At 44.7% G+C, this 26413-nt stretch overlaps 2 protein-coding genes across 3 annotated transcripts; both read left to right on the top strand.

The window, feature by feature from the left end:
- The first annotated feature begins 6160 nt into the window (after positions 1-6160).
- Positions 6161-11048, top strand: Tmed9 (transmembrane p24 trafficking protein 9). Its single transcript, XM_078049042.1, has 5 exons — positions 6161-6388; positions 6559-6659; positions 7379-7504; positions 8745-8891; positions 10189-11048. The coding sequence occupies exons 1-5, from the start codon at positions 6205-6207 to the stop codon at positions 10336-10338; spliced, it is 708 nt and encodes a 235-aa protein (XP_077905168.1). The 5' UTR covers positions 6161-6204; the 3' UTR covers positions 10339-11048.
- Positions 11049-16375: 5327 nt separating this feature from the next.
- B4galt7 (beta-1,4-galactosyltransferase 7) lies at positions 16376-26296 on the top strand. Of its 2 annotated transcripts, XM_005333182.5 has the most exons (6): positions 16379-16538; positions 20009-20371; positions 23010-23235; positions 24308-24391; positions 24716-24820; positions 25488-26296. In XM_005333182.5, exons 1-6 carry the CDS (start codon positions 16489-16491, stop codon positions 25641-25643), a joined length of 984 nt encoding a protein of 327 aa, XP_005333239.1. In that variant the 5' UTR covers positions 16379-16488; the 3' UTR covers positions 25644-26296. The 2 variants fall into 2 exon arrangements, with proteins under 2 accessions (XP_077905165.1, XP_005333239.1); XM_078049039.1 differs by lacking the exon at positions 24308-24391 and having other exon boundaries at positions 16376-16538.
- Positions 26297-26413: the final 117 nt, after the last annotated feature.

Here is a 26413-nt window from a genome sequence, read left to right as displayed (position 1 = left end):
ATACCACGCTGTTTTTGTTACTATTGCTTTGTGGTACAGTTTGAACTCTGGTATCGCTATACCTCCGGATTCACACTTCCTGCTTAGAATTGCTTTTGCTATTCTGGGTCTTTTGTTTTTCCATATGAATTTTATGATTGCTTTGTCTATTTCTACATAAATGCTGTTGGGATTTTGATTGGCATCGAATTAAACCTGTAGAGAACTTTGAGTAATATCGCCATTTTGATGATGTTAGTTCTGCCTATCCATGAACAGGGTACATTTTTCCATCTTCTAAGATCTTCTTCTATCTCTCTCTTTAGGGTTCTGTAGTTTTCATTGTATAAATCTTTCACCTCTTTTATTAGGTTGATTCCCAAGTATCTTATTTTCTTTGAGGATCTTGTGAATGGAGTGGTTTTCCTCATTTCCATTTCAGAAGTTTTGTTGCTGATATACAGGAATGCCTTTGATTTATGCGTGTTGATTTTATATCCTGCCACTTTGCTGAATTCATTTATTAACTCTAGCAGTTTCTTTGTAGACCCTTTTGCCTTTTGGGTCTGTTAACTATATTATCATGTCATCCGTAAATAGTGATAATTTAAGTTCTTCTTTTCCTATTTTTATGCCTTTAATTTCTTTTGTCTGTCTAATTTCTCTGGCTAGTATTTCAAGAACTAAATTGAATAGAAGTGGTGATAGAGGGCATCCCTGTCTTGTTCCAGATTTTAGAGGGAATTGAAGGCAGCATATTGTTGGGTCTTTTTTTAATCCAATCTACCAGCCTATGTCATTTGATTGGTAAGTTTAGGGTTAACATTCAGTGTTATTATTGAGACATGATTTGTATTACTGGTCATTTTTGTTTATTTTTTGGTATTTTAGCTTGACTTGGTTTCTCATTTGGTTGGCTTGTCCTTTATTGTAGTTCTTCCCTTTGCAGATTTTCATTGCTGTTTTCTCATTTCCTCCTCGTGGAATATTTTACCGAGAATGTTCTGTAGTACAGGCTTTCTTGCTGTAAACTCTGTTAGCTTTTGTTTATCATGGAAGGTTTTTATTTCATCATCAAATCTGAAGCTTAATTTTGCTGGATATAAGATTCTTGGTTGGCATCCATTATCTTTTAGAGCTTTATATATGTTGTTTCAGGATCTTCTGACTTTGAGGGTCTGGATTGAAAAATCTGCTGAGATCTGAATTGGTCTTCCCTTATAGGTAATCTGATTTTTCTCTCTTATAGCCTTTAAAATTCTATCCATTTTCAGTATAATGTGTTTCAGTGTAGATCTGGTGTAATTTTGTACATTTGGTGTCCTATAGGCTTCTTGTATTTGATTTTCCAATTCATTCTTCATGCTTGGGAAATGTTCTGATATCATTTCATTGAAGAGATTGTGCAACCCTTTGATTTGAATCTCTGAACCTTCATCTATCCCAATAAGTCTTAAATTTGGTCTTTTGATGGTATCCCATAATTCTTGGGTATTCTTTTCATGGCTTCTTACCATTTCACTGTGAGGTCAACTTTATTTTCAAGATTGTATATTTTGTCTTCATTGTCTGAGGTTCTGTATTCCAAGTGATTTAGTCTGTTGGTGATGCTATCTATTGAGGTTTTTAATTGGCTTATTGTTTCTTTAACTTCAAGGATTTCTATTTTTGTTGTTGTTGTTTGTTTCAGAATTGCTGAGAGCCACAGCCGAGTCTGTATGGCTCCTGGGCATTTTGCCAACAGTATTGATTGACAGGCGAGGCATTATCCGCCTCTGCCGCTACTTTTGCGTTCTCGCGCTATTTTTGGACTTCTTGCGCTATCTTGCGCTATTTTGAGTTCTCACGGGGATTCCCCTGGCGTTCCCTTGGTTGGCGAAGTGCAGGAGGAGGGATTTCCTGGGGAGCTATTTCCGGCTGGGGGTTCCTGCAGGAACCTCGTGGCTTTTCGGGAGGATTCCCCAGGAGTGTGTGTGAGGTTTTTTCCTGCAGTTAAAAAATAAAGTTTGTTCCTGCTTCAGTGGCTCGTGATTTGTGCCCAGCCAGACTGCGGCACAGAATCTCTCTCTTTCTTGAAGCAATCTCTTGCAACCTATATTTGGTCTCTTATTTCTTTGTTGGTGTGATTGATGGTTGCCTGTATTTGTTCTCTTATCTCTTTGTTGGGAGTGTTCGATTTTTGCCTGTATCTGCTCACTTAGGTTGTTCTTTAATTCCCAAATTATTTTAGTTATGTATATTCTGAACTCTTTCTCCGACATTTCACCTACTGCACTATCTATGGATTCTGTTGTTGTAGTATCTTGGTTTGTCTGGGGCACTTTCCTCACTTGTTTTTTCATGATATCTATGTGCCTTCCTCTCTTGCAGTGTAGATCCAAGGTATTACAGCTTTTGCCCTATTGTCTTATAGTGTCCCTACAGGTTACCAATACCTCACTTTTAAGGGAGAGATCAATATTACAGCACTCAATGTACCCAACATGCAGCCATATATTAGTTAGTTTCTATTCTTACATTTATAGTTTTGTCACTATAATCAGAAATTATGAGTTTGGTTATCTTTTACTATACAGTCAATAGGTTTGTGTAATGGTTTACAGTTTCTAATGGTAGAAGGGGGTCTGGAGGGTTGGCTGAGATGTTTATGAAGTAGAATGTGAGAATATATAGGTATTAGATTATATGACTAGTGAGAAGGTAATCATAAGAAATTGGCTATTAGTAAGAGAAATAAGAGATAGGCAACCCCATACAAGACTCTGTCATCTCAGCAAAAGGATAAATGTTAGCACCCCTAGTAGAGAAATCTCTCGTGTAGCCAGGCCCACAGAGTCCTTGGTGACATCTTACTAGGTCCTTATTGTTGTCTCTTGAGAGAAGTACAATATCCCAGTTTCCTGCGATCCTCCGACTTCAGCCTCCGGAGTCTCTGGGATTACCGGCATGTGCTATTATGCTTGACCTTTCTCCCGCTCTTTGGATAACAAATATCCTAGTGATATCTCCTTGAAGTTTTGGTTTACATTTCTCTAATAATTAGTAAGGTTGAGAATTTTTTCATATGCTTATTGGCCATTTGTTGATCTTTGAAGAAATGTCTGTGTCTTTTGCTCATTTTAAAATTAGACTTTTGTTGTTATTGTTGAGTTTTAGGAATATGTACATTTTGGATATTAATCTCTTATAAGATATATGATGTGCTAATATTTTCTTCCATTCTTTAGGTTGCCTTTTCACTCTGCTCAAAGTGTCTTTTGATACACAAAATGTTGTAATTTTCACGAAGTTTAATTTGTCTGTTTTTTCTTCTGTTGTGGTGTCATACTCAGGAAATCATTGGCAGATCTAATGCAGTAAAGCTTTTGCCCTATGTTTTCTAGAAATTTTATGGTTTTAGTTCTTTAGTCCATTTTGAGATAATTTTTGTATGTGGCATTAGGGAAGAATACAACTTCATTCTTTTGCATACGAATGTCAGTTTTTCTCAGCACCATTTGTTGGAAAGATTGTCTTCCCCCTCCTATTGAAAGGTCTTGGCACACTTATTGAAACTTATTCAACCATATATGGGAGGATTTATTTTTGGACTCTACTCCAGAGTCTACATGTTTTTATCCCATGAACACTGTCTTTGTTACAGTATTTTTGTAGTAAGTTTTGAAATTAGGAAGAGTGAATCCTCCAGCTTTACTTTTCTTTTTCAGAACTGTTTTGGCTATTAGGGATCCCTTGAGTTTCTATATGAATTTTAGAATGAGTTTTTCTATTTCTACCAAAAAAAAAAGTATCACTGGAATTTAGATAGTGATTGCATTAAATCTGTAGATTGCTTTGGGTAATATTGACATCTTTTTTTAGTTGTAGTTGGACTCAATACCTTTATTTATTTACTTACTTATATGTGGAGCTGAGGATTGAACCCAGCACCTTGTGAGTGCTAGGTGAGCACTCTACTGCTTTGCCACAACTCAGCCCCTACACTGACATCTTAACAGTATTAAGTCTTCAATTCATGTACATGACATATACTTCCACTTAAGTCTTCAATTTCTTTCAGAAATATTTTGTATTTTCATTATACCTCCTTGGTTATTCTTTTTGGTACTATTTTAAAATTTTTTTTAAAGTTGTAGATAGACACAATATCTTTATTTATTTTTATATGGTGTTAAGGATCCAACCCAGTACCTCACAGGTGAGAGGCAAGTGGTCTACAACTGAGCCACCACCTCAGCCCTCTTTTTAGTACTACTGTAAATTGAATTGTTTTTGTAATTATTTATCAGATTGTTCATTGTTAGTGTTAAGAAATGCAACTGTGTTTTTTTTTGTTTGTTTGTTTGTTTTGTTTTGTTTTTGTGGCACTGGGGATTGAACCTCAAGGCCTTGGGCATGGGAGGCAAGTACTCTACCAACTGACCTATACACCCAGCTCTGCAAGTGGTTTTTGTATGACTTTGTGTTTTTTTTTTTTTTTTTTTTTTTAATATTTATTTTTTAGTTCTCGGCGGACACAACATCTTTGTTGGTATGTGGTGCTGAGGATCGAACCCGGGCCGCACGCATACCAGTTGAGCGCGCTACCGCTTGAGCCACATCCCCAGCCCATGACTTTGTGTTTTGCTGAATTTATTAGTTCCAACAGTATCAATGTTAATCCTGGTTATAATATGCTTCTAAAAAATGTTACCATTGAGGGAAACTGAGTAATGGATCTTTGTGCATTATTTCTTACAACTGCATGTAAATCTATATCTCAATTTTAAAGTTTAATTTAAAAATACCCCAACCTAATATTACAAAATATTATTCTGTATTAATTCTCAATAGTAGTTGCATCAGCAGTAATAGCATGTAGATATAATGGTACTCAGAAAAACAAACCAGGAGAAAAACAAATGGGGAAAAACATTCGGTAACCAAAGTAATGGAAATTTTAAAAGTTAATGAAATGCAATTTTTCTGCTATTTTCATAAAAAACTAAATATATTAAGAACATTTTGATAAAGGCATGGGAAAGGAAACACTACTGGTGGGCTTGTAAATTGGTACAAAAGAATTTGGAAGGCAATTTTGTGATTTCCTACCAACAAAGCGATGTCACACAAAAATGTGTTTTTTAAGAAAATTTTAAGAGTTTTCATTATACCCCAATTACAAGAAAAGAAACCTTAATGATCTTTCAAGAGAGGAACGGATCATAATTACATTACATTTGTACTACCGTTATATTATTACTGTTCAGAAAAAAAACGAGGTAAAAACTTTCCTTTGAAGGGGAAACATGAACGCTTTTCCACTCAAGTTCTCAGCTTAGGGCCAAATGTAAATGAAGAGAACCAAAAGTAAAGAGAAAAATCTCCATTTTCTAAGAAAGCGCGAGGCAGTCACAACCATAAACCGCTAACTCCTAAGAATTGCGGAAACCTGCTGAAATTTGGGTAAAATTCAGACAAACGCAGTGATTCTAGTCTGGGAGACTCGGTTTCAACCTTCCTACGAAAACCTTTTCCCCTCCAGCCTCTGGGGCCCAAAGCCCGGGCGGAGACCAGCCGTCGCAGCGGGCAGCGTATCCGCTGTGTGCTTTGACCATATTTCGGAGTGGACGTGGTCGGGGCACAAAAGAAAGAGGTGGGCTTTTTTCTTTCTTTCTTTTTTTTTTTTTTGAGAATTCGTACGTTGTTTCTGCCATTTTTAAGAAAGTCTCGTCCCGTCCTGTTCCCCCACCCCGTCCCCCATCCACCACCCTCGGTGCTGGGGCTGGACCCAAGGCCTCATGCATGGTAGGTATGCACTCTGCCACTGAGGTACATATCCAGGCCCTAAAATTTCATTACAAAGAAATAAATAGAGGTAAACAGTAGCAGATGCTGTGCTGAGGAACGTCAGGAATCCTCGGTTCGAATCCTACTTCTGCTCGTAATTCGTTCCGCGTTCTCAAACAATCTTACGCGGTTTCATCACTGTAGAATGAGAACAATCACCACCAGTCGTCCAGTTGCTTAAAGAGAATCAAAAGAAAGAAACTTTCTATTTAGGGGGTTCCAATTCGGTACAAGGTAGAAACGATGCCCCAATCAGGTGCTGCCGCGCCGAGGCCGCTGAGCATCTCGGGACTTGTAGTCCACCCTGCCGAACTCGTGGTCCCGGCAGGCACCGCGGTGGCAGCAGCAGGGCTACGTGGCTCGGCAGGCTGCGCCTGCGCGGGCAGGTGGGGCAAGATGGTTGCGGAGGTTGGCATGCGGGTCTTTGGGATCCGACCCGGAACCGGGCTGGTTAGCATGATGCGGACCCTTCTACTGCTACTGTGGTTTGCGGCCCGCGGGAGTACGCTCTACTTCCACATCGGGGAGACAGAGAAGAAGTGCTTTATTGAGGAGATTCCGGACGAGACAATGGTTATAGGTGCGGGGATGAAGGGGAGAGTTTGGGATGTGACCGTGGTCTTGGGGCGGGGGATGTGAAACTGTCGGCTCTTGGGAGCTGGGAGGAGCTGGCTGTGCCGTGTCCTATCGGCCGCGGACCCAGTGCCATCTCGCGCTCTTCTGACATGGGCTCGCCTCGCTTGTCTCCAGGAAATTACCGAACACAGCTGTATGACAAGCAGCGCGAGGAGTATCAGCCGGCCACCCCGGGGCTTGGCATGTTTGTGGAGGTGAAGGATCCAGAGGACAAGGTGAGCCGGCCCCTTACCTCGGAGAGACCTCCACCAAACAGGCTCTAGTACTGCCCCTCTTAGTTTCTGGATCTGCTGAAATGGGAAAGAGTTATGGGAAATCCCGGGTTTTCTCTGCAGGCTAAACTTGGGCTGCTGGGATCCTAGCCGCTCCTTCAACTTCCTACTGACAGATGCACGACTCTGCCAAGTCACTTATCTTCTGTGTTATTTCCCTGGTCTATGAAATGGAAATTCACTTATTTTATAGGTGTGATGGGTAAATTAATTACGATGATGAAAATCAGTGAGTTTTGTTGACCCAAAAACTGTAGTATCTAGTTACAGAACTGAGCACTTAAAAAAAAATCAGCAACTTTTAATTTTGACAAATAAGGACATTAAAAAGAAAAACAAAACTCTCGCTGTCACCCTAGGTCACCTTTCATTTAAAAAGAGAAGAAAAAAAAATGCACCAACAAGGTTGAAAAGGCATTAGCTATGAGTACAGGGAAGCCCTTGCCAAGAATCATCACTTGCCAGACTGATGTCAGACCCTTCAACCCTGCCCCAAATAGTTCTCAGCAAACATTTGGCAATTGCTACTGAGCAGCTTTGGATCTTTTGAGGTCCTTAAGACTCTGCTTGTCAACTTTTGTGATACTTATAGCTTTAAGCACCATTTCCTTTCAGCCTCATCCCTACCATAACACTGACTAAAGCCTCTCTTCTTTCTCCAGGTCATCCTGGCCCGTCAGTATGGCTCCGAGGGCAGGTTCACTTTTACCTCTCATACCCCTGGTGAACACCAGATTTGTCTTCACTCAAATTCCACCAAGTTCTCCCTCTTTGCTGGAGGCATGCTGGTAAGTGGACTCATGTGAGATTCAAAAGCATTCAGCCTTTATCCTTTGGTCAGGATTGGGAATTTTTTTTTTAAAAGTTTTTAGTTTTTGGTGGAGGACACAATATCTTTATTTTTATGTGGTGCTAAGGATTGAACCCAGTGCCTCACGCATGCTAGGGGAGCACTGAACCTCTAAGCCACAGCCCCAGCCCTCGGATTGGGAATTTTTGGTACTGTAGGTGAGGGATAAGTATATTGCATTTTACATCTCCTGATAACACTGGGCTTCCAGTGGACATTATGGGCACAGTAACTGGGCCTTTTGTATAGTCATCCTTCAGTTCTAGGGCCCCTCTTGGATACTAAAATCCCTGAATGTTCAAGTCTCTTAGGTAAAATGGGTAGTGTTTTCATAAAACTTATGCCTACCTTGAAGTCATCTCTAGATTCTTATAATCCCTAATATAATGTAAATACTTTGTAAATAGTTGTCATACTGCATTAATTGGAGAATAATGACCAAAAAAAGTCTGTACAAGTTTGTACATCCTCACTATGCACATGTTTTATTTTATTTTATTATCTTTTTTTAAAGAGAGAGAGAGAATTTTTTTTAATATTTATTTTTTTAGTTTTCGGTGGACACAACATCTTTATTTTATTTTTATGTGGTGCTGAGGATCAAACCCAGCACCCTGTGCATGCCAGATAAGCACACTACCACTTGAGCCATATCCCCAGCCCACATGTTTTATTTTTAATCTTTTTTTTTTTTTTTTTTTTGGTACAGAGGATTGAATTCAGGGGTGCTTAACCACTAAGCCATGTCCTCAACACTTTTTTATATTTTATTTTGAGTTAGGGTCTTGCTGAGTTGCTAAGTGTCTTTCCAAGTTGCTGAGGCTGGCTTTGAACTTACAATCCTCCTGCCTCAGCCTCCAAGCTTCTGGGATTATAGGCAGGCACCACCATGCCTGGACTAATCTTTTAAAAATAGTTTTGATCTGCAGTTGTTTATATCTGTGGATGGGGAACCCACAGATACAGAAGATCAGACTGTATGTGCCTTGGTTAGAGCACCAGCCCTGGCTTATTTTTCTTACTTGTGCACCCAGAGCCCCATAGGACTGGACACTGAAGAAGCTTGTCTGTTGGTTAAATGAACAAATGAAGGAAAGTTAGGGGATCAGCTATCAGGCTCTGGCAGGAAGATGGAGCTGTGCTGCCTGATTCCCTTTCTCTCCCTTGTCTGTCCCCAGAGAGTTCATCTTGACATTCAGGTGGGTGAACATGCCAACGACTATGCAGAAATTGCTGCCAAAGACAAGCTGAGTGAGTTACAGCTGCGTGTGCGACAGCTGGTAGAACAAGTGGAGCAGATTCAGAAAGAGCAGAACTACCAACGGGTAAGTGCTTCATCCAGGCCTGGTGGGTGCCCACTGGCTCAGCCAGGTGTTGCCTGGCAGTGAGACTCTCAAGAAACTTACCTATGCTGCATTGCAGTTCTAAAAGGTGGGATGAGTATTACTAAATCCATCTTGTGATTGAGAACATAGACTCTTAAAAAAATTTTTTTTAATTATAGATGGACATAATACCTTTATTTTATTTGTTTATTTTTATGTGGTGCTAAAGATCAAACCCAGTGCCTAACATATGCGAGGCAAGCTCTACCACTGAGCTATACTCCCAGCCCTGAGGATAAACTCTTTAAGAGGCTGTCAAATCAGTGCACTGAGTCACAGTTACACATAGAATGACAGGATGAGGGTTGATAACAACTCCTTGGGTGCTGTGTCAGGCGAGCGCTTTTTTTTTTTTAATATATATATATTTTTATTTATTTATTTTAGTTTTTGGCGGACACAACATCTTTGTTTGTATGTGGTGCTGAGGATCGAACCCTGGCCACACACATGGCCAGGCGAGCGTGCTACCGCTTGAGCCACATCCCCAGCCCTTGGGTGCTGTTTCAATGACTCTAGGTGCTCCTAGGACCAAGAACCTTAAGTTCATTTGTGGCCAGAAACCAGATGTACCATGAATAAATCTGTGACCATAAAGAGTAGTAGATGGTGACTCATCTTAATAGGAATAGCTACGTTCAGTGACAACTGGAGGCCCCTTTGCAGAATGTGGGCCTTGAGTTTTCAGATATTCCATTTTTTCTCAAGAGCAACTAGAGATCTAGGTTTTTTTTTTATGTGAAATTTTCCTTAGTTTTAAATGTTGGCAAAACACTGTGTGAGCCAAACCAAACTTGTATAAAGACCAGAACCAGCTCCCCAGGTCACCAATTTGTAACTTTTACCCAAAATCTTCAAGAAGCAATGTGAGAGATCTGGACAGAGGGCTTAGAGCAAGCCCACTCTTTAGTAATTCAGGCTACCTCTATCCCATGGGGTGATACCACCACCACCTTATTACTTCTCCAAGTACCAGGGTGGGACCAGGACTAGGACCAGGACCAGGTGAGGACTATACCTGACAGATGAGAGACAGTCTTAGGAGAAATGATTGTATTGACTGAAGCCATTGACTGCTGAACATAAAGAATCCCCAGGTAGAGTGTCTCTTTGTTTGCAGGCACTTGGCTGGAACTTAGGCAGAGGAGGCAAGCCATGGGTAATCCTTGCAGGCTAGAACCCCAACCATTCTAGCAACCTCAGCCAACTCACACTCGCTTTTTGTTTTTTCCCACAGTGGAGAGAGGAGCGCTTCAGGCAGACCAGTGAAAGCACCAACCAGAGGGTGCTGTGGTGGTCCATTTTGCAGACCCTCATCCTCGTGGCCATTGGTGTCTGGCAGATGAGGCACCTCAAGAGCTTCTTTGAAGCCAAGAAGCTGGTGTAGCTGTCCCATGCCTCACAGGCTATCTTTCCTCTTAAGAGGGAGGGGAAAGGACCTCCTGGAACTGATTCATCTCTGGCAGGAGGATTGGTTCTCAGCCATAGACGTTCTGGAGGGGAGAGGGGCCGCAAGTATCCCCAGGTATAAGCTAAAGGCAACAGCTTGGCTGGCTAATACTGAGCAGGTGTTGGGGCACATGCCTGCCCCCTCCCCCTGGCCTCTGGACCTTTTGCAGTAATCACCAGGGGTTGGTAAAGCCACTGGGAAACCCATTGGCACCTTAGAATCACAGTGTTACTGATCAGGGATCTGAGGCTGCTGTCTGGGATAGATGGGGGGAGGGAAATGGGTGGGCAGGCAAGCCTTCTGTCTTCCTTTGCTAAGTTGGGATTTTGAGCAGGCTGGGATTGACTGTGACTTCCTGTCCCAGAAACCTTGTCAATTCTCTCCTTTGGCCTAGACCCAGCCTGCTGATCCAGGGTGTGCATTAATTGAGGGTGGGGTGGAGGGGGCTACATTGCAAGGAACTGGCTCTGAGGTTGACTCTGGCTTTGTCACATGGTTGCCCTTTCTGGGGCATGAGGAACTAGTGTCAGGCCAAGCAGAGGCCTTGGTGCTGGTTGGGGACAGGGCCTGCAGAATCTTAGTTACTGATTTCATTTTCAACAAGTCTAGGTTTGTTACATTGGTTTCCCAATAAAAGGAAAAATTAATTTCCTGTCCAGTGTAAAGTTAATCTTGGTGTACACGACACTGCAAAGTATGCAGAAATGTCATTTCTTCCAATGGACAAAGCATATTCCAAGGTGAATCCCCAGCTGTGGATTTCAACCTCTCCATATCTTCCTGTGGCAAGGGGGAATTGGGTTTGTTCAAGACCACCCAACAATCAAATTATGAAGTTGGGGCTCAAATTCATATAACATTTCCTTTGCATCAGATCCATTGTGAGGTGCCTTTCCTTTGCAGAGTAGGCAGGCAGAATTGTCATGCTTGCTGCAAGAAAGTGACTATAAGGAAAAGTGCTGTATGTGTGGAAAGGAGAGTCCCAGGGCTGGTGAAGATAATGGTGGGCTTGTTATTAATAACAAGTGATTTCTTCAAGAATCATGAAGAAGAAGGATTCTAAGGAAAGGAACTTGCAGGGCAGAGGAGGTTGAAAGAAGCAAGCAATTGGTGTGGAGATGGATGGACAGTCTGTCACTGGAAAGGATTTGAACTGGAAGAGCCTTAATCCCCAAGTAGGAGATTTGGACATCTCTCATCTGCCAACAAGGTTCTAAGTAGAAGAATCACCTGAGGATAAATTTGAGGAAGGTGAATCCAATTTGTGAAAATGATGGGATGAGGAGACAAGTTTGGGGGTTAACTGAATCTACTGGGAGTATGAAATCTGAGCTCATGTTGTTATCTAGGCCTCCACATTTAATTTTTTTATTGGTGTATATTCTCTGAATAATAGTAGGTGTAATTGTGGCATACTTATATATACATAAAACAATTTGATCAATTTTACTCCCCAACCTCTTCTCCCAACCTCCCACCCTCACCACCCCCCTTCCTTTACCCTAGTAGTCTCTGTCCGAATCCTTGGCACTCCCCCCCACACTCCTTTTTATTTCTATTTTTCCGCCATCTAACTTCCACATATGAGAAAATACACAGTACCTTGAGTCCAGCTTATTTTGCTCAAAATCATTAATTCAGCTTGGTGCGGTGGCCTATACCCATCATCCCACTAGACTTGGGCAGCTGAGTGAGGCAGAAAGATCTCAATTTTAAGGCCAGCCTCAGCAACTTTGTAGAGTCCTGCCTTGAAATAAAAAACAAAAAGGGCTGGGGTTGTAGCTTACTGGTAGAGCGCTCCTGGGTTGAATCCCCAGTACCAAAAAAAAAGCAAAGCCATGGTCTCTAGGCTAGGTAAATTTTCTTGCAAATGATAGTTTTGATTTTTTATAGTTGAATAAAACTCCATTGTGTATACTTTCTTTATCCATTCATCTGTTGATGGACACCTAGGCTGATTCCATAACTTGGCTGTTATGAACTGTGCTGCAATAAACATGGACATATGAAGCCAGGCATGGAGGCACAGGCCTTTAATCCCAGTGGCTCAGGAGGCTGAGGCAGGAGAATCTCAAGTTAAAAGCCAGCATCAGCAACCTAGCTAGGCTCCAACTCAGTGAGACCCTGTCTCAAAATATAAAAAAGGGCTGGGAATGTGTTTCAATGGTTAAGGACCCCTGGGTTCAATCCCTAGCCCCCTGCAAAAGAATGGGTGTATAGTAAAGTATGCAGACTTTTTTTGTTGTTATAGAGGGACACAATTTTAAAATTTTGTTTACTTATTTTTATGTGGTGCTGAGGATCAAACCCAGTGCTCACATGTGCAAGGCAAGTGCTTTGCCACTGAGCCACAACCCCAGCCCCAAGTATGCAGACTTTTAATTCTGTGTATATGTGTGTGTGTGTGTGAATTGAACCCAGGGCCCTGTGCACTCGAAGCAAGCACTCTACCAACTGAGCTATATCCTCAGCCCTCTGACTTTGTTTTGATAAATACCAAGGAGTGATATAGTTGGATCATAGGGAAATTCCATTTCTAGCTTTCTGAGAAAACTATACCAATTTCCATAGTGGCTACAGTAATTTACATTCCCACTAAATGTGTATAAGAGTTTTTATTTTCCTTTGCATCCTGGCCAGCATTTATTGTTATCTGTATTCTTGATTATCCTAACTGGAGTAAGATAGAATCTCAGTGTGGTTTTGATTTGCATTTTCTGGATGGCTAAAGATGTTGAAGAGTTTTCTGTAGGTGTTGGTCATTTGAATTTCTTTTGAGGAGTGTGTGCAGTTCATTTGTCCATTTATTGATTAGTTTTTAAGAAATATTTTTTAGTTATAGATGGACACAATACATTTATTTATTTATTTATTTATTTATTATTTTTATGTGGTCCTAAAGATCAAACCCAGTGCCTCACACATGCCAAGCAAGGGCTCTATCACTGAGCCACAACCCCAGCCCTTGTTGAGTTTTTCTTTAGTGTTGAGTTTTTTGAGTTAAAAAAAGAGTAAAGTGCTCAGTGGTAGAGCACTTGCCTTGCATACGTGAGGCCCTGGGTTTGATCCTCAGCACCACATAAAAATAAATAAATAAAAATAAAGCTACTGTGTCCATCTACACTAAAAAAATATTTAAAAAATAAATTTCAGCTTCAGAATTACAGAAAAACCTGAACATAGTTCTCCCTATTTACATGCACTAGAATGGTACATTTGTTAAAATTAGTAAGCTAATATTGATGCATTATTTTAAATTAAAGTTTGTGCCTCATGCAACTTTCTTCACCTGATGTCTTTTTTGTGTCCCAGGAAACCACCCAGAATTCTACATCACATTCAGTCACCAGTCTCCTTAGACTTCTCTTGACTGACAATTTCTCAGATACTACTTGTTTTTGATCATTTCTTTTTTTTTTAAAGAGAGAGGGAGAGAGAGAGAATTTTAATATTTATTTTTTAGTTATGGGCGGACACAACATCTTTGTTTGTATGTGGTGCTGAGAATCGAACCCGGGCCGCACGCATGCCAGGCGAGCGCGCTATCGCTTGAGCCACATCTCCAGCCCTTTTGATCATTTCTTGACAATTTGGGGAGATCAAGTATTTTGTAGAATTTCCTTCAACATGGATTCATCCCATTTTTCTCATGATTAGATGGGGTTATATCTTCCTTCCTTCCCTCCCTCCCTCCTTTCCTTCCCTCCTTCCTTTCCTTTTAAACCCAGGGCTTCATGTGTGCTAGGCAAGCTCTCCAACATTGAGCTACAGTCTCTGCCCCTCCCCCCACTTTATTTTGGTTTTTGGTGCCAGGGATTGTATCCAGAGGCCCTCTACTACTGAGTCACACCCCAAGTCTTTTATTTTGAGACAGGGTCTCACCAAGTTGCTGAGGCTGGCCTCAAACTTGTGACCCCCCTTGCCTTAAACTCTGGAGTCATTGGGATTATAGGCATTGGCCACCATGCTTGGCTCTCATCCCTTTTTAAAATTTTTACTTTGAGGCTGGGTGTGGTGGCTCAGCCTGTAGTCCCAGCGGCTTGTGAGGCTGAGACAGGAGGATTGCCAAGTTCAAAGCCAGCTTCAGCAAAAAGTGAGGTGCTAAGCAACTCAGTGAGACCCTGTCTCTAAATAAAATACAAAATGGGGCTGGGAATGTGCCTCAGGAGTCGAGTGCCCCTGAGTTCAATCCCCAATACAAAAAAAAAAAATTTTTTTTTACTTTGAGATAGGGTCTCACTAAATTACCCAAGCTGTACCTGAACTTTTGATCCTCTTATCTTCCCCAGTATCTGTAATTACAGGTGTGCACCTTCATGCTGGGCTCTAATTATAATTATTGATACATTTTAATTATTCATAATAGTGGGGTTCATTATGCCACATTAGTACTACTGCAGCCAAGAAAATTTGATTGATTCTCCAAGATGGTTATAGGTTTTTGAAAGGAAAACTACAAAGAAGAAGTGTCATTCTCAGCATATCAAGGATACTTATTATCAACTTGACTTATAACTAGATGTTACATCTTAAAATTAGTTTACTTAAATTTTATGGGCTGGGGATGTGGCTCAAGTGGTAGAGCGCTTGCCTGGTATGCGTGCAGCCTGGGTTCGATCCTCAGCACCACATACAAAGATGTTGTGTCTGCTGATAACTAAAAAAATAAATATTAAAAATTCTCTCTCTCTCCCTCTCTAAAAAAAATAAATTTTTATATAAAATTTTATTTCTTGTGAGTGAAATCTGACACTAATGGGACTTCATTGTAATAACTAGCAGGATGCAGTGATTCCTGTCCCCTTTAGGAGGGTCCAGACTCTTTATAATTCCATATTCCTGCTTCCATCATTGATTGACCTTAACTGGTCTCTGCAGGTCAGTCAAATCTAGGCTGAATTTGCCAACGTTCTGATGTAGGATGCAGTGTTCTGGGAAAGTCACAGGATGGGGAAGGTTGGGTTGTATGCCTTGGGGTTTGAGAGGGAAAGGTATTGCTGGGAATGATTAATTTCCTACCCATAGTAAAGTTCTCTCTGAGGCAGTGTGCTTAAAATCACAGATTGTGTTTTGGGTGTGTGTGTGTGTTGGGGGGGGGATAGATTATGCAACTAGACTACTTGTTCTTCGGTTCCCTTACCTTTTAAGTGGTGATAATGAATACCTACTCAAGAACAGAATAAGATTCCAATAGTAAAAAATTTATAGCAATAACTACCATATATAGTAAGAATTTATTAGCTATTTATTAGGAAACAGTTTGCTTGGAAGAGCAGAAGAGATAAGTCTCACAACTCTACTGCTCTATTTTTCCAGGTAGGAGGGGTGGGGGAGACAGCTTAATTCCACATTTTCTCATTCCCTTTTTCAGTTCTTAACTGCACCGAAGTAACCCTTTACTGGATGACAGCTATTAGTTACATAGCGTTGACTGTATACCCACCGCTGTACCAAATGGATTGCATTTTCTTCTTAACCCTTACAACCACCATAGAGAATAGGAACCCTTTATATGCCCAGATGAGGAAAGTCACAAAGAGATTATGGTTTGCCCACAAGCACAGCTGAATTGGTAGAGAGGGGTTTCAAACATATTCAGTCTCTATTCAGAATCCAGTTCCTAACTACTACTTGGGAAGACTGAGCTGGGCCTTGTGTGCAGGAAGAACCTAACCTCCTGGACTGACAGCACACGAGCCACGACAATCCCCGCCTATATTCGGGAAGAGGAAAATGCACATTATCCCAAAGCGCCGGTTTGTAAGTCTGGAGCCTAAATCCAGTCCCAGACCAGTGACTTCTTGGGTAAGGTTTTGGCTTCTGGGGCCTCCGTTTCTCCCGGCGTCAAGGGGATTCCTGGAGGTAGTTGCCAGCGCCACGGCGGAAGCGCCCAGTTTCTCTGCCAGCAGAACCTTGGAGGCAGCGACTCCGGAGAGCAGACGGCGCGGCCGGAGTGTCGGACCCGGCGGACCGGGAGGCGGGGCAGGCGGGAGGGCGGGGCGGGAGGCGGAGGCGCCGCGTAGGACCCGGAGGCCGGGTCCGCGGGGCTGCGAGCTCGGGGCCCATGTGCAGCCGCCTCCCCACACGATGTTCCCCTCCCGGAGGAAAGCGGTGCAGCTGCCCTGGGAGGATGGCAGGTGAGCGGCGGCGGCCGGCTCGGGCCGCGACCCGCCGGATGCTACCCCTTTCCGGGCCACCCCGCGGAATCTAGGGGGCTGAGGCCATCAGGTCTAGTTCTCTGCGGCTTTCTCTGAGGGTCTGTGGCTCTCCCAATGGGTCTCTCTCTTTCCCTCTGTCGCTGACTCTCCCTCTATCTTCTTCATTGACCTCCCTTTGTGAATTTGTTTCCCTCCTTGAGAGTCTCTCATGTCTTTTCGTGTTTTTCTCCACTGGCCCATCTCCCAGTTCGTGTGTCTCAGACTCGGTGAACTTCTTAGTGGATCTCAGTCTCTCTGTTTTTTTCTTGGCCTCCTAGGACCTTAATCGGTTTCTTTGGTCTTGCCACCCCTATTACAGCCCCATAGCTTCAGGTCCTAGCCTCTTTTCTTCGTGCTTCCCCATACTTTGCTCAGAAGAACACACCAGACAGAAGCTTCGTATGCACTGCCTGGTTGGCCACTGCCTGGCTTGTACTAGACACTTCTCACACAACCATTAGTTCATTTCCTGTGCAGCTGTAATTGCATGGGGCCTGCTCCAAGTGTTAGGTGTGAGCGTGTCCCAGATCTTAGCTAATGATGTTTCCCATTAAGCGGAATGGAGAGAGCCATTTGACTGCCTACATTTTTGGGGGGATGTCCACAGTTCAGGCTTGAGATCCTCCCCAGAACACATGCTAGTGGATCTTTGCACAGTGAGTGATACTTCATTCCCTTTCTGTCTTAAATTTGTTAGGTGCCATAAGACTCTAGAATTTAGCGACCAAGGTTCTTTTCTTTTTTTCCCCAAACTTGGTGCTGAAATGAATAGGAATATAATAGAAGGCATGGCCTATGGAGTCAGACCTGAGCTAGAATCCTGTTTAGTAGACAGGTGACCAGAAACAGATCACTTAATCTTCCTGATTTAGTCTTCCATCTCTGAAATGGGGATCATAATAACTACTCTACAAGTCTGTAGGAGGATTAAAGATCATATATGTAAAACCCTTGTCACTATGCCTTACACAGAGAGGATAACAGTTCTAGTTACCTTTCACTTTTGAGGTGCTGTAGTTAGAGCAGCTGAGTATTCAAATATTGACCACCAACGTTTGTAGGAGAGAAGAAAGGAAAAGGAAAGAAGGAGTATTTCCATTTCTGGATTCCTTTCTATAACTGTGTCTAACCCCCTCCCCCACAGTTTCCTGATACAGTCTGTGCTTTTGACACAGGAATATAAGGATCCATGCAGCAAATTTAGGATAGTGTAGCAATTGAGCGTTGAGTCTGAAGTCATCTCTTAGTCTTGGGCAATGACTGATGGAGACAAAGTGTCATCTGAATTGCTCATCAGAGCCAGGGTGGCCTGGGCCTGGGAAGCATCTGGGATTGCAGTTCTGGATATTGCCACCAGGTGGCATCAGCAATGACTTTGTGTTTCCATTGCTCTGAGGAAATGGGATTCTGGGCTCAATTTAGTTGCTAGTAGTTTGGGCCCTTAGAACACAGGAGGAGAGCACCACCGGAATGTGATCCTGGTAGAATGAGCAAGCTGGATAGAAGAAACAGCATGGGAAAGTGTGTGGAATGCCCAATCCTTGACATACGCCTGGGTAATGGTCATTGCTTCTTCTCCAAAAGGAGGGATACTATCTCAAGTCTGCCTTCCCAGACTCCACCTCGCCCCCAGAGAAAGCCCAGAGGGCAAGAGAGAATCTGTACAGATTCTAGCCTTCTCAGGCCACTTGCAAGACTGGGCTCTGTTCCTCCCCAGAGGAAACCACCTCCGCAGGACAATGGTGGGTAAGTCAGAAGCCCTGTGAGGATGTCCAACTGGTCCATCTCTCAGCTGCATGTGGGACCTGGGCCTAGCTTCAGGGCTGCTGGCTTCCAGGTTGGCAGTTTTGCCTCTAGAGAAAGGTAGGCATTGGTCTAGCTCTGGTGTGTGACTTAAAGCATGCCAGAACTGCTCTATCCCTTCCTTTAACTCAAATAGCAAACCCTTTGCTCTCTGACCTGTGTTGGGTCCACAGATATGAATCCTACCTGGTTTGACAAGTAGGGTCTCAAGTCATTACAGGTGAGTGCTTTAAACAGAAGTACTAGATGGCATGTGAAGACAAAAGAGGGAACCTTATAGGGTGGGGGTAAGATGGTAGGTGGCTATGTTGGAATTTGTCCTTGAAGAATCAGCTTGGGGCTTCTAGATAGATAAATGAAGAAGGGCATGTCAGGCAGGAGGAATGGTGGGGTGAAGAAAGTCTGGAGCAGAAAGGAATGTGGGCAGTGGAGAGACCCTAAGTTACCCAGGGTGAGAGTGAATGGTTGGGAGCAACTGAAGGTTGGAATGATTCACAAAAGGCTTTGACTGTGAGAGGGCTTTTCCTGTTAGGCCAAGCAGTTTAGTCTTTTATCTTGTGAATAAAGGAAGATCGTCCATAAAATTGAAGTGACCTGAGAAGGACAAGGACCAGATAAGTGAGAAGGATCACAAGGTAGACTTTACAAGGCCTGGTAGCTAATTCCTGATTCTTAGGTTATAAAGCAGATCCCATTGTAGATATTGGAGTGGAGGCCACAGGAATTATAGAAGCAGCTTCTTTCTTGGATTTCTCGGTTCCTTTCCTAGCACCCTCAGGAACTTCCAGAGGAAGAATAAAGGAATCAAGTGAATTCAACTTTTTTTTTAATACCTCCTAACCTAAAGGACAGTCTTCCAGCATTATCCAGTGTCTAAGATATTCAGCTGTTTGTCCAGTTTCTGAAATGAGCCAGAGTGTACCCAATTCTAATCTTTCTTTCCCTCTCTGTCTCTCTTGTTTCATGGGCTGACACTGGGACTGAAGATTTGAGACTCACCCAGTGAACTGCCACTGTCCATTTGGACCTTGTATTTCTTTAGGGGCAGGTCTGATCTTACTAGAGTAAATATTGGTTGTTTCACATGGGATTCATGCCAGCATACATTGCTATCTTGGGGGACTTTCTGGTTAGCTCAAGAAGCAGGACAGAGCCAGGGTTTCTCCTGGGGTGAATGTACAGGGAACCAGGTTTGGAAGGCAGTGGGTTGCATCTCTTAAGTGGGATTCTTGCCATTGGCTTATGACATCAAACCACTGTCCTGAAAGGGCAAATAAGAGAGGCAGGGATTCCTGTCCCTGCCCTTAAGCTCATGGTCTGACTGGGATTCACTCACAAAGCAGAAAAGCATTGAGGAATTGGGGCAACTTTGTGACTTAGGAGTGGTTGGAGAGTGTCCCAGAGGTTGGGTGGCAGAAACTGGTCCTAGAGAGTTAAGCAGATTTTGATGTGTCGTACTACCATGAGCAAAACATTTAAGTTGCTTCTGTACTAATTCCCAGGTGCTTGGAATGTGTGCCCTGTGCATGGGGAGGCCAGAAAAAGGGTGTGTCAGAGGGCTCCATGTTGGCCCTGCCCTTCTGACCTCATCCCTGCTCTTGTCCCAGGTCTAGGTTGCTCCCCAGCGGCCTCCCCAGGAAATGCTCCGTCTTCCACCTCTTCGTTGCCTGTCTCTTATTGGGCTTCTTCTCCCTACTCTGGCTGCAGCTCAGCTGCTCTGGTGATGTGGCCCGGGCAGCCAGAGGACAAGGGCAGGAGACCCCGGGTCCATCCCGGGCCTGTCCTCCGGAGATGCCCCCTGAACACTGGGAAGAAGATGCGTCATGGGGCCCCCACCGCCTGGCAGTGCTGGTACCCTTCCGTGAACGCTTTGAAGAGCTCCTGGTCTTTGTGCCCCACATGCACCGCTTCCTGAGCAGGAAGAAGATCCAGCACCACATCTATGTGCTCAACCAGGTGGATCATTTCAGGTAGGAATCCCCTTCCTGACACAGTTCCCCATCACCTGGTGCTTCCCCTTGCCCAGGCTTCTCAGGACTCATTCCTAATCCATTGGGGTTAGAGGTAGAAGATGGGAGCTGATGGACCCTTCTTATTGGGTGTGGCAGGATTCTTTGGGGTGGGCTTTGATCTACTTTCCATTTTGGAAAGATCACTGTGGCTATATGAAATAAATTATACTGGGACAAGAGAAGCAGCTGTATACCAGTCATCAGAGGTGATGATAGCTTGGCCAATATGGTACAAGGGGATAGAGAAGTGATGTGGAGGAAGTGCAGACAGGACTTGCTGGTGATAGGCTAGGGGAATTATGGAAAGGGAGGATCCCTCCATTTCTCACAGACTATCCTTATCCTAAAATTCTTGACCTTATCCAGCCTTCTCCCCTCCATGACCACCATCCATGCATCTCACATTTCAACCCCTACCTCATTTCCTTTCAACTTATTCCCACTGTAAGACGAACTCCAGTGATTCCTGGACCCCACCTACCCCATGAATTCACAGATCCTCCTACCTTTTCACTGCCCACTCTCCTTGTCTCTACTTTCTCTTATCCAATCCTCCCTCATGTCCACCCTTAATATCTAGCCCTTAAACAGTGACATGCATGGCCATGCTGCTTATCTTCCTAACAAGAAGTCCCTGTGTCCTTCTGGAAGCCTTGCATTCTTGCAGTCCATCCATGGCAGCCTTCCAAAACTCCTTTTCTTACTCCTTCCTCATCCTCACTCTTGGCTGATGAATTTGCTTCCAGTTTGAGAAAATGGGAATAATTGAAAGAGACCTTTTCTGTTCTTGCCACCTCCACTCATCTTCTAGCTTCCTGCCTATTACTTGGGATGACTGTCACAGTCCTCTGTGGGGCCAGCTCTCCCACTGTGATACTGGGTCCCTCTTCTTCCTCTCACTTGAGGACAGCACTCCAGTGGATGGCCCCTTTTTCTCCTGCATAATCAGTTTTTCTTCTCTCTTGGAACATTTACACCAACATACACACATACTAAGATAGCTCCTCTCTAAAAGGAAAAGAGGGAAAAAGAGAGTCGATTCATCCTACATCCCCTACAGCTGTTACCCTACTTCTCTGCTCTCCTTTGTAACAGAACTCCTTCCCCTTCTCTTTCCTCATTTTCCTTTGAACCTGTTTCACTTAGACACCTCCATTGTGACACTGAAACTGCCCTCCTTGAAATCACCAATGACCTCCACTTCATTAATCCCAAGCCTTTGTCCTGTGACCCAGCAGCATCTGCCAAGTGGATTATTTTTTCCTTCTTCATATGCCTCTGCTTGACTTCTGGGACAGTGCTCTCTGATTCTCCTCTGTCCCTGCCAGCAAACTGTACCTATCTTCTTTGCCAGTTCTTCCTCATTTCTGTGATGCCTCACCAGCAGTATTCCTTGGGAATCAGTGCTTGGATCTTCTTGCTTTCCTTGCTACAGTCTCTCCCTGAGGATCTCATTCAGTCCTATAGCATTAAATTCCTGCTGACTCTGAAATCTGCATTCCCAGCCTAGACTCCAGACCTTTTCCCTGAACTTCAAACTCCCACATCCAGACACTTATGCTCCCTCTCCAATTGCTGACTCAGAGGCAGTTTGAACTTAGCATAATCACAACTGAGTTCCTGATTATACATCCCAGACCTGTTTCCCCTGCCTCTTCCCCTTTTCAGGAAATGGAAACTCAGTGCTCTAACTGCTCAAGTGAAAAAGCCTTGGAGTCATGCTCACCTACTTTTTCTTAATCACATAGCATTCAATCCATCAAAAATGCACCTCACTACCTCCTTTGTTCCCTTCAAGCAAAGCCACCTTCATCACCTCTTGCTTCCCGTCTGGTCTGCCTTCCTCTGCACTGCTCCTACAGTCTCTTCCCAATACGCTGACTGGAATGATCCCGCTAAAACAAGTCACAACCCTTCATACCTCTGCTCCAAGACCTCTAGCAGCTCCCGTCTCACCAATGTCGATGCCCCAGTCCTTGAGTAACCTGTAGGCCCCATCCCCATCAACCCCTGCTTCATCCCTTTTCCAACTTCCTTCTGCCCACATTGGTGTCTGCTCTTGCCTCTGGCCTTGGAACTTACTTTCTCCTTTCCTTGGAGTCCTGTTCCCCCAGCTTTCATATGGCTCATTCTCTCAGACCTTTAGGTTTTTACTCAAATGTTGCCTGGTCACCCTGGCCCTCCCCAACAGCCCTAACAGAATAGCTGTCCCTGCCCCTGTACCCAGCAAGTTTCATCCTCCTCACCCTGCTTGACTCTTCCCACAGCTCTTATCTTTGTCTGCCTCCTTATGTATATACTTCTTGGTTTCCTCCCACTGGATTGTCAGCTTTTAAGAGGGGGCTTTATTTTCTCACTACTGTATCTTCCAGTACAGTTTTGAGCAGTTTTAGCACACTGCAGGTGCTCAGTAAACACTTGTGCCCCAAATGGGGGGTTCAGCCCCATGTAGTGAAGTCAGTGCAGGGCTGAGGGTAGCAGAGGCCCCCCTGGGGTGGAGTATGTGTGGGGAAGAGGCTTTCATGCAGAACTGGGGGCAGGACCAGGTGGTGTGCAAGCCTGCTGTCCCTTGCCCAGCCTCAACCTCCCTACACAGGTTCAACCGAGCAGCACTCATCAACGTGGGCTTCCTGGAGAGCAGCAACAGCACAGACTACATTGCCATGCATGATGTGGACCTGCTCCCTCTCAATGAGGAGCTGGACTATGGCTTCCCTGAGGCGGGGCCCTTCCATGTGGCCTCGCCAGAGCTCCACCCACTCTACCACTACAAGACCTACGTGGGCGGCATCCTGCTGCTCTCCAAGCAGCACTACCAGCTGGTGAGGCCTGGCCCAGCCTGCTTTGCTTAGAACTCACCCCACCCTGGGGTGGAAGCAGTTGGCAGGACAGAGCAGCCTCCTGGGCCCAGCAGATGGAGGTCTGCACAGGCCTAGCAGGGGACTCAGCAGTAGCCAGAGACATGAGAGAGGATGAGGAACCAGCAAGTCAGCTAGTGAGGGCTCTGCTGTAGCAACAGAAACCCCCACGCCAGCTGACTTCAGTAAACTGGGGATGTGCTGGCCCTCATGTTTGAAAAGTGGGGGTGGGTGAGGGTCTGGCTTCAGGCGCATTTTGCCCACCTCTCAGCCAGTCACTGGGACTCTGTGTCTTTCTCTCTCAGTTTTGCCTTCCAGGCATTAGAGTGCAGTTCTGCAAGGAGGTTGTTGTAGCTGCAACCAGTGTTCCTTTAGGACCCAAGCTTGTGGGAGATGGACCTGCTCCTTCCCGAAAAGCCCAGATAGGAGTCCCCAAGCACAACCTCACTGGCTTTTGATTAGTCTGTTCCTGAGTCTGTCACTGTGGTTGGGGGCACAGATGGGTGAGAAGAACTGAGTGGCTTGGGGCTAGGGCTCCCAGTCTTGTCTTTAAGCCATGGCCAAAGCCAACTTTATGCCCCTGAGCCAAATGCAAAAAATAGGTGTAACCACAGACCCCAACTGTCCCTCTCACACAGAGGAAGAGATTAGGTCAGAGCCATTTCAGGAGAAACGAGAGTAGGAGGGAATTGCAGAAATCAGTACAAGCTGGCATCTCTGCCCATCAGCAACCTCCCAGAGGTGTCTCATCTGGCTAGTCAGACATTTTTGAGACTAATCTCATCACACAAGTTCAGGGCCCTTTTAGAATGTTACAGGGACTGGAATGTACTGACTCCTCCTTTCCACCCTCCCAATACCACAGGGGTGGAGGGACCTGGAAGCCCTGGTGTTCGTTCAGAACAGTCAGGGGAGGAAGAGGAAAGGGGAGCCTGGCTTCTCAGGCTTGGGCTGGGGTTTTTCTAAGTGGTAGGGAACCGAAGTATACCCCTGGGAGGAGGCAGCAGGTGACAGATGCTCCCTGTCTCTGTGTCAGTGCAATGGGATGTCCAACCGCTTCTGGGGCTGGGGCCGCGAGGATGATGAATTCTACCGGCGCATCAAAGGAGCTGGGCTCCAGGTAGGCCTTCCTCCAGGGCCCTGCCACCTCCTCAGCCACTGTAGCTGCCCTAAGGTTTCCTTTTCTTTCTGAGGGGAGTTCCTGCAGTTTGGAAATTCCACACACACTGCCCTCCCTACCCCCAGTTCTGATCCCTGCCCTGAGTCGCAGTGGTCATTTTATCAGTCCTTTGTCCTCTGTACCTCAGTCTCCTCTCCTGCAAAATAGGAATACAAGCCCCTGCCTGTGGCCTCTTGGCAGGCAGTAGGACTCCAGAGGAACTAGTGGGGAGGGTCAAGGTTCCAGGAGGAGTGGCCTGACCCCTACTTCCATTGGTCTCCTTAGCTTTTCCGCCCCTCAGGAATCACAACTGGATACAAAACATTTCACCACCTGCATGACCCAGCCTGGCGGAAGAGGGACCAGAAGCGCATTGCGGCTCAAAAACAGGTGCTGACTAGTCTCCTCATCAGGACAGATAAGTGGTAATGTGGGGAGCCAACAGGCCCAAGCATTTCACCAAGTTCTGCTTGCGCCCCAGTGGCCTATCCTCCCCTGCTTGGCCCAGTCAGTCAGTGGACATTCTGCTTACAACCATGTCCTGCCCTGGTAGCTGCCATGAGCATCCTGGACACTGAGCTGCTTATCCATTCATATGTAGGCTAGGGGTTGGGGGAGGCTTAGCTGAAGATACTGGAATCTGCTGAGTTCAGTAGTGTACCCCTGTAATCCCAGATTGAGGAGGCTGTAGCAGAAGGATCATAAGTTTGAGGCCAGTCTCAGCAACTTAGTGATGTCCTAGCTCAAAATAATAAAAAGGATTGGAGATGTAACTCAGTGGTAAAGTACCCTGGGTTCAATCCTTAGTATAAAAAAAGAAAAAAAGGGGGGGGAGGTATGCCAGAATCCCTGTTCCTCACACAGCCTCTAACCTCAGAGGCATAATCATCCAATAGAAAAGTCCCAGGGTATAGCTGTAAGAGAGCTCATTTTCTGAACTTGATGCCCTGTCTTACTGGGAATCACAGGATCTTTAATGTTGAGGCTCTGTGAGATCAGTGGACAGCTATCACTCATGAAGCCCTGAATCTGAGCTGTTTTCTCCTTTCCTTTCCAGGAACAATTCAAGGTGGACCGGGAGGGAGGCCTGAACACTGTGAAGTACCGAGTGGATTCCCGCACAGCCCTATCTGTGGGTGGGGCCCCCTGTACTGTGCTCAACATCATGTTGGACTGTGACAAGACGGCCACCCCCTGGTGTACATTTGGCTGAGTTGGCTAGATAGTAAGGAAGCACATGCCTCTGGCCACATTGCTACTCAGGCTCAGGACAAAACCTCAGGCCTCAGGCCCAGTTCCGATGAGATGTGGAGTGCCCTGAAGAAACAGGCAGCAAGCTCTGTGTTTGTAGCAGCTACCCCCAGAGGCAGGCCTACACCAGGAGAGGACAAATGCAGAGCCTGGATGCTGCTGCAATAAACAGTGATTAGAGAGAGACTAAAAAGTGGCTCCCAACTGGGACTCTCCACCCTGCCTCTCTGCTAACCCTGCTCTGCCTCCTTCATGTGCTGAGGCCTGTGGGCAGTGGGAGAGTTGTACAGGACAACCTCTAATCAGCCTTGAGTTTGTTCCTTCCTGCTGGACTGCCTCCTGCAGAGATACAATTTAGAAGCCAAGCAGCTGATGTAGATGGTAATTGTGATTGGGAGGCTTAGAACTTCAGAAACCAGAGCACAAGCACACAGAAAGCAACAATGGATACCAGCTCCCACTGGTTGTCACCATGCAGGAATGTGGGCCTGCCGCAAACAGATACTCTGATTTTTCAAAAGAACCTAGAATGCTGGACTCTTAAGCGAAACCTCCTGATTTTTAAATGATAACAGCTAATTGAAACTTGCAAAACGTATGACAGGCCAAACAAAATGTGTTGTGGACCACTGATTTGTCACCTTTGGCTGAGGGGAAGGGAAAGAAGCAAAAGATGACACCTCTCAGTTGTCGAGGAATTGCTGGCAAGAAATTGGGGTAGGGGTTGGGGGT

Source organism: Ictidomys tridecemlineatus, chromosome 1 (genome assembly GCF_052094955.1).
Source record: "Ictidomys tridecemlineatus isolate mIctTri1 chromosome 1, mIctTri1.hap1, whole genome shotgun sequence".
In the NCBI taxonomy this organism is placed as follows: Eukaryota; Metazoa; Chordata; class Mammalia; order Rodentia; family Sciuridae; genus Ictidomys; species Ictidomys tridecemlineatus.
Note: the sequence above shows the minus strand (reverse complement) of the source record. Positions and strands in the feature narration are given on the sequence as shown.

Bases quoted from the DNA above. Each gene is read 5' to 3' on its own strand.
- B4galt7 (XM_005333182.5), top strand. From the start codon at position 16,489: ATGTTCCCCTCCCGGAGGAAAGCGGTGCAGCTGCCCTGGGAGGATGGC. The intron at 16,539-20,008 runs GTGAGCGGCGGC...CTCTTGTCCCAG, and splicing joins CTGCCCTGGGAGGATGGCAG to GTCTAGGTTGCTCCCCAGCG. The intron at 24,821-25,487 runs GTGCTGACTAGT...TTTCCTTTCCAG, and splicing joins GCATTGCGGCTCAAAAACAG to GAACAATTCAAGGTGGACCG.
- Tmed9 (XM_078049042.1), top strand. From the start codon at position 6,205: ATGGTTGCGGAGGTTGGCATGCGGGTCTTTGGGATCCGACCCGGAACC. The intron at 6,389-6,558 runs GTGCGGGGATGA...GCTTGTCTCCAG, and splicing joins GGACGAGACAATGGTTATAG to GAAATTACCGAACACAGCTG. The intron at 8,892-10,188 runs GTAAGTGCTTCA...TTTTTCCCACAG, and splicing joins AAGAGCAGAACTACCAACGG to TGGAGAGAGGAGCGCTTCAG.